Source organism: Helobdella robusta, assembly GCF_000326865.2.
Source record: "Helobdella robusta unplaced genomic scaffold HELROscaffold_8, whole genome shotgun sequence".
Lineage (NCBI taxonomy): Eukaryota > Metazoa > Annelida > Clitellata > Rhynchobdellida > Glossiphoniidae > Helobdella > Helobdella robusta.
The window spans coordinates 1,221,367-1,229,566 of NW_008705459.1; the positions used below are offsets into that span (position 1 = coordinate 1,221,367).

An 8,200-nucleotide genomic window follows, 5' to 3' on the forward strand; every position below is an offset into this window, starting at 1 on the left:
AATGTATGCTTTGTAACGTGAATATAATAAAAGTTTCTATGTTTTAAAAAAGGTGTTTCAATTTTCATTCTCGTTGGCATTTACAATTCTGGCGATCAGCTGGCTAATCTATAAATAGAAGCTACATCCGGTAATTAGTATTATAAAACAAAATGGCTCATGCGAGTATGCTGTTATCCGATTTGCTTTCTTCTCAAACTACACACAAACAAGAGCGATTTTCACTTTTAAATAAAAACATGGACGACGAATCAACTAAAAACACTTTCAGCACAACTCAACCAGACAGGATCAAGCAGTTGTACCCGATGGTCGACGAGTGCGAAACTCCTCTGCCCAGACAATGGAGCTCCAAAAAGAACGAAAAGTGTCCATCTCTGGGTCTGTCAAATAATGATTTGAGAGTCTTTTACAAGGGTTGGCTCCTCCACTTTTGTTAATAAATTTATTGGAATTTTTTTTTCGTTTTTTTTTTTTTTTGTCAACAATTAAGAATCAGGAAAATGGACTTTATTTTGTTCATTAATTTAATTTTTTAATTAATAATCATGTGGTGCATCACTATCACATCACAATTGGCAATCTGATAGGCTGCTGGTATAGTGCTAGTCTAATAGCTAGAGAGACTCCTCTTGGCTCATGTCATGCTGGTCATAATGCAAGAAAGGATTAACAACTTTTGTTAAATTGTATCTTCTGGCTGAGCTTAGAAGATACAAAGTAGGACTAGAAATTGCCAATCACCAGCCTTGGTTTTTAGTCTTGTAGAAATCCACCAAGAAATTATCTGATTGAAAAAAATAGATTGGTAAAAATAAAATGTAATTTGCGAAGAGCCAGTTCAAGCAACTGAGGCATCCCCGGAACCAAGAAATTCACAATCAACCATGGCGATATGAGTCCAATGATAAGAAACAAATAATAAAAAAAACAAAAATTAAATTAAAATTATAATTGTTGTTGAATTAATGTAATAAAAATTAAAAGCAGCATGTAAAAAATATAAAATTATTATTGATTAAAAGCTAGATTGAAATAATGAGTTTTTAAAATAGATTTAAAACCACAGAAGGAGCTGCAATTTCTGATGTCTGGAGGCAAAAAATTCCAGACAATTGTTCGTTTACCAATGCTTGTTGAAAAAATATTTTGAAGAAGAACTGGTGCACTGGTAGAGCGAAGATGTTGATTATTGATATTTAGACATTGATATTGATTTAGATATTGATGTTAAGAAGACTATTGAGATACGGCAGTGAATGATGACAATATTATTATGACAACAACTTGAAACCAATGACAGTGATTTTAAACTGGAGACGGTAATGAAAAAGTAGCTAATGCAGGTCTTTCAAATTCGATGTTGCAGATGTTAGACGATTTGGTAGTGTATCAATACAACTCTGGCAGCCCGATTCATTAGACGTGTTTCCTGCTTCTGAGATATGCCGAACATTACTGAATTACAATAGCCGAGCCTGGACAATATTAAACAACGTGCTAGATTCCTAGCCAGATCGATTGATAAAAACTGTCTGATGTAACATAGTTCCTTGATATGATAATTGCAAACAAAAACACAAAAAACAAAAACAACACAAAGACGAATGGTGTTTTTCATGTAAAAATGGATAGATTTACATTTCATAGTTTATAAATTTGAAAATTATTTTATATTTGTTCATAAAATTTAGTTGTTTAATCAATGTTTGATTTATTATGCTGAGCCGAAGCTAGGCAAGTTTAGTTCCTACATTTAGTTTAAATATTTGGCAAAATCTTAGAACGGTGCCTGCAATGCAATTAAAACAACAAACAACAACACACGTTTAGACGACATTTTCCCCGAGATCGGAGGTTGCCGTTTGGCTACCTATGATGAAACCGAAATACTTCTCGACGCCATTCCATCATAAGTAATTTATTTGGCTAATTTTTACGCAGGATGCCCTTCCTTACGCAACCACAGTTATAAGCGGTGGGCCTAGCCTTTGATGATCCAACATCACTCACAAGGCAGTGAGGGTCAGTTTAATGTCATAACCAGGACATACAATTAAAAACACATTATAAATGCAGAAGAAGGATGAAAGAAGGAGTGCATTTACGTTTGGGTTATGTCATAAAGGTAAATGCGTTAAAGCATGACCAATAAAATTGGTGAGATATGTTATAAAGTGAGTGCACATGAACAACGACCAATGAGATTGTGAGCGTAATGTCATAACATATGAATGAAATTTAAAAAAATATGGAACAGTAAAATTTTATTATTTTAAATTATTTATATTTAATTTATAATGTTATTTATATTATCAATTATATTTTAAATTAATAAAGGAGTAAAAATAATAAAATGAAATAATTTTTATTAAAATAATAACGTCCTACCTCAGGAAACCGGGTCTCTGGATGCAAAACGAAGATTGATTGATTTGATTGATTTTATTAAAATAATAAAAATGAAATACAAAAAATATATCGTATTGGCCATTGAAATGAAATGGAATAATGACAATACAAAAAAATAAATGGTTTTTTATTAATCTAGTGAAAATGCTGCAAAAACAATTTTTAATACTTAGAAGTGGTTATAATTTATGCATGCCATAGCTTTTTCTATTGGCCCAAAATGAAACATTTTTGTGTATCATAGTTCACTTTTTGAAAAATACGATTTATTGTAAAATGAGTCAGGCAGTAATATTCAATCATTTAAATTTTAACAAGCTATATGGCCACACTAGAAATTGTAGAATAACTAGGCTGTGGTTAAGGTAATGGACTGTTCTATCAGGAAATGTTATGCGAAAACTACAGGGAAGAAATGTACAAGGTTATTCATTTAGTTAATAAAGTTGACCAAGTCATTTGGTGATATCCAAAAAGAATTTGTCAAACGAGGACAAGTATTCGAAAGGATTCATTTTTTAAATATAGTAAATTAGATATGTCAAAAGCGATAAAAGTTGTTTATTGTTGGTCATGGGAAATGCCTTTATATTTGACATCAGGAAAGATTGGCGTAAATAAAAAAATTTAAATACTGTCGTGGACTGTTGATAATTTTGCACAAATTGGGGGACCTGGAACAATTGTAGAAATAGATGAAACTAAAATTATAACAAATTTGATTAAATGATTTTGCCCATTTAGCGTTTATTAATAACTGTTCTAATTTGTATTTATTAAAACTTCCAATCATAGTGTGGCTAACAACGTTGTTTCAACAAAGATGTCATCTTCAGAGCCTATAATTTGAATTAACGGAATATAAATTGAAATAAAGATTTAAAATCATAGAAATTAAATCGAATTTGGATAAAAGTGATTACCTTGTAATAACATGTAAACATGATATTAATATGTATAACTGAAATTCTGAAGGCAAAATATTATAGGGGGAGAAACAACAGATATAAAGAGGGGTGGGTGTTTGGAGGAATACAGCGAGGGACAAGAATATGTTTTGCAGTAGAGGTACAGGCACGGGACTCACAAACTCTAATCCTTCTCATTCAAAAATTTATTGCTCCTGTAACGGCAAAAGTGTCTGATGAGTGGCATGCGTACAGTCAGTTGAACAACATGGATTATACTAACATCACAGTAAATCACATCGTAAATTTTGTTGATCCAGTCACCGGTGTGCGCACAAAATATCAAATCGATGTGGGCAAGATTGAAGCATACATTTAGCTGAGTTTATATGGAGAGAACAATTGGGGAAGTTGACTTTCGGAAATATCATTGTACATGTTAGAGAGAAATACAACATGCTAGGAACCATGATATCTTAATTATTCTTTTTTTTTAATTTTAATTTCTATTCTCTTTTTTATAATTTTCCTTATTAATACATTTGTTTGATGTTATTTAACGTAAACAATTCAAATTTTGAGATTGTAAAAGCAAACAAAATATCATCCATCTTCTGTCCAGAAATTTAATTTTGATAAATAATTAATATCGCCATATATTGAATGCTATTTGAAACACAATCGATTAGTTTATATTGATATTGCAGCATATTCATGACATTAACACTTCGATGGCTCTGTATTTTTTTAAAAAGTCTATTTAAATTGACACTTCGATTTTGCGTTCCCTTTTCTAGCTATCTCATTGGTCGTAGTTCATGTACTCTCGCTCATTAATACTTATCTCCCGCATTTTAAATGTTATTTCAATTGCATTGCAGACACTGTCCTAGGATTTTGCCAAATATTTTTTATTATGATTCATATGGTGGCAGATCTAGGGGAACAGGCCAATTAAAACTAGCCCTGACATATTTTTAACTTGATTTTTAGATAGAGTCGGGTTTGGTTTAATTAAAACTATGAATTTGAGTCTTGGAGTTTTTTCTGATATTTTTACTTTGCTATTTTCAACTTTTTATACCTGTATAAAATAAATAAAAAATTATTATCTAGCAAACATATTATTTTTATTTTAACATTTTTATTTTAATTAGTTGTTATAAATTATTATAAATAAGACTACAGTTTTTATGTACTTTTTGTTTTGCAACTAAAACTTCAAGATGAGATTAATTATAAAGTTTTCTCAGCACAAGGGAATATTATTTGGCTGAAGATGCTTTTTGCAGTACTCATATACTTTTGGTCAATAATATGGAAAAGCACATTGTTATAAAGACATAAATGTGTTAATCATGAATTCCTTTGGATGACATGCCTACTTTTCAATAACTCGTGTATATAAAAACTAAAATTTGGTAGAGGTTGTGAAAAAGTTCTCAATTTGTGCATTGTATCATATATCATTTATACACTGTTAATTATTTGTTGCTCTTACTATGAAGGCACAGGAAAAGACGTAAAAGATGCAGCAAGTATTCGCACAACTCATTCTATCCCTGTAACTTGTGGCATCTACTATTTTGAGGTCAAGGTCATTACCAAGGGAAGAGAAGGGTGAGCTTGTCTAATTATTTATCCATCTTGTCTAAATATTTGGTGGTATTTCTGTCTTTTTATCTGCATAGTTGTTTGCCTGACTGTCATTTACTGTCAATCACTTGAACAATTCACACCGCTCATTATTGTTTAGTTTCACATTTAATATTTTCTGCCTATTTTGTTTACAATTTTAATTTATATTTTTAGTTAATATTAATATTTTTAAAATATTTATTTGGTTTCATCTTTTAAAAAATGCCTCTAATCATTTGTATTCTCGTTGTTTTGTTTCAATTTCAATTGATAAAATAGAACAGTTTATATGGATGAGTTGTGAAGTCAGTTGTAAAAACCAGAGTGTCAGAGTCAGATAAAAAAATATCTGATTCTGGTCCCTCAAAAATTTCCGACTCTGACCCTCAAAATATTCTGACTCTAACACCAGATAAAAATTGCTGACTCCTGACTTTGGGTTCCGACTCCAGAAAAATTGTTAAACTTTTGCATCATAACTTCACCTTATTATCACTACTAAATGAAAAATACTTTTAAAAACTCTTAAAATCAGTCATTGTAATTGTTTTTCGTAGTAAAATTACCTTATTTATATATTTTAAAACATACTGAAAATTTTTTTCAACTTTTGCATTATAATTTCACCCTATAATTTCACTACTGAAAAAAAAATATTATAATAAAACATTTAAAATTCTTTAATGTATTTTTTTTCTTAGTAGATTCTTAGTAGAATTGCTTTATTTTTATGTTTTAAAACCTGAAAAATTTATTTAATTTTATTGGCATTAGCATTTAGTATTTTGCTGCTAAAATTTTCATTGGCCTGCTTTGGTGTTTAATTTTTGTATTTATTACATTTATTGACCACAACTATACTGCAACTTTAAGTAAATTTTTTATTGTGAGTGCATTTTATCATTTTTATTTTTCACCTTCCCTTGGAAACTCCCTAATTTGAGATAGATGGGTGTGCAAACAATTAAGACCTTGCAGTGCTTATATCTGTAAATTGTGCTGTTGAAGAAATTGAACTGTGCTTGTTGTTTGTTGGTGAGTATGTGATTGTTTGTAAAAATATTTTTTCTATTACAATTCAAATGATTAATTCATTTTATAAATCATAACCTATTTGAACCTGTTTAGATTTTCATATATTTCAGTTTTACACAATATACATAAAGCATCCCTAAGATAAGCCTGGTTTTTTTAAGAACCCAAATCTGAATTCTAATTTTTACCTAAATGGTAACATGATTAATAACTACTTCCATTGCCTTCGTTTTCTTGAAGAATTTTGTTAGCCAGTCTATTTATAAATTTGAGGTGTTTATTTTCGTAAGTTCAAACTCTTTCTATATTAATTCATTTACTCCATATTGTAAGTTATTGTGTTATGTTACCATCCTTCTCAGGACAGATTTTACATTTGTTGGTTTACTTTAATTTTTCTTGACATCTTGACATGAAACATGATATATCATAGTGCATTAATATAATTATATTGAGGTTTACTTGCTGGTGTGCCTAATTATTTTGTTGTCATGTTGATCAGTGATTCATTAATTAATTTGTTGTTTGTTGTTTCACCATAGTTTTGCACTGCTTGCTCAAATATACGAAGATGCACTTCTCTTTGTTCCCAGATATAGTTTTGTTTTTAATATTTTTTATAAATACAAACGATGACATTGTTTTTTTATGATTTTCGTATTATCATGCATGAATTAAGTTCTACTAATACATTTATTTTCCACTTTATACAATGTATGCAACTCATTTAAATTTGTTGATTGGTTTGAAAAACAAATTGTCTATAATGTGTGATGTTTCTGTCATGATTTTTTTTTATTAATATAGATGTTTTCTTCTTCAGGTATGCGTAATATACAGCTTTGCATTCTATTATATTGTATTGTTTAGGCCCAGCTAAGAAGCTTTCAATATAAGCTGTCTTCGGTCGTTCATGCTTTCACACCAGTATTAACATTGGTGCATTTTCTGTTAGTCAAATTGTTACTCATTTATTGGTGTATGTTAGGTTATCTTGTTATGTTATGTTATCTTATAATTTTTGCTTCATGTTGTTACTTATATTTAGATGGTATGTTAAACCATGTAACGTGTTCTGTTACATTCTTTGTGTTGTAACTCATAGATGGATGGTATATCATCTAACATAATTCTTTTCCTTTTTAATGTTATTGCATTATTTTTGAAAGCTTAAAATTATTTTGCTTTTTTTAACATCATCTGTTGCTCTTTGCTTAATTTTGTATTATGATCAGTGTATGAAATAGAAATGAAATAAATTTGAACATATTGACAGATACATGGGCGTTGGTGTGACTGCTGTTCAAAAAATGGAAAACAGGCTTCCTGGTTTGTTTTTAAATGTAGCTACTGACAGATTGGCTGGTTGCTATTTTATTATTGTGCTGATTGTTTGATTGATTGATTGATTGATTGATTGATTGATTGATTGATTGATTGATTGATTGATTGATTGATTGATTGATTGATTGATTGATTGATTGATTGATTGATTGATTGATTGATTGATTGATTGATTGATTGATTGATTGATTGATTGATTGATTGATTGATTGATTGATTGATTGATTGATTGATTGATTGATTGATTGATTGATTGGTAGACTGGTAGACTGGTAGAGTTGAATGGCTGGTAGGTATTATTTTTACTCCTTGGTTGATATAAATATTTCATTTCATTTTCATCACTTCAACTGCACAATAAAAATTGTACAGTTTTTTTGTTTTTTTTTGTATTGTTCATAAATTAAATCTTATCAATCAGGTTGGGATAAAAATTCGTTTGGATACCATGGTGATGATGGTAATTCGTTTTGTTCATCTGGTCAGGGTCAGCCTTATGGTCCTACGTTCAGTACCGGTGATGTCATTGGTTGTTGTGTCAACTTCATCGACAACACTTGTTTCTATACACTTAATGGAGACAATTTAGGTTAAATTAACTTTTAGTTGTTGGCTTTGATGAAGATTGTTTCAGCCTTCCCGTGTTTTGAAATCTCATGTTTCAATACTGATCTTACAAAAGATAACAACAACAGCAACACACATTTAGACGAAATTTTCCCTGAGATCGGGGTTGCCGTTTGGCTACCTATGATGAAACCGAAATACCCCTCGACGCCATTCACATCTGTCACTCGTCTCAGTATCACGCAACCCCGCTTTCACTCTTTCCTTTTCCACCTGCTCTCCATCCCAATCGTGGA

At 30.3% G+C, this 8,200-nt stretch overlaps 1 protein-coding gene across 1 annotated transcript; it reads left to right on the forward strand.

The window, feature by feature from the left end:
* Positions 1-239: 239 nt before the first annotated feature.
* On the forward strand, positions 240-7,931 carry HELRODRAFT_70577 (hypothetical protein; the record flags this gene model as incomplete). Its single annotated transcript, XM_009031908.1, has 4 exons — positions 240-417; positions 4,829-4,940; positions 7,270-7,322; positions 7,759-7,931. 4 exons carry the CDS (start codon positions 240-242, stop codon positions 7,929-7,931), a joined length of 516 nt encoding a protein of 171 aa, XP_009030156.1.
* Between the last annotated feature and the right edge of the window lie 269 nt (positions 7,932-8,200).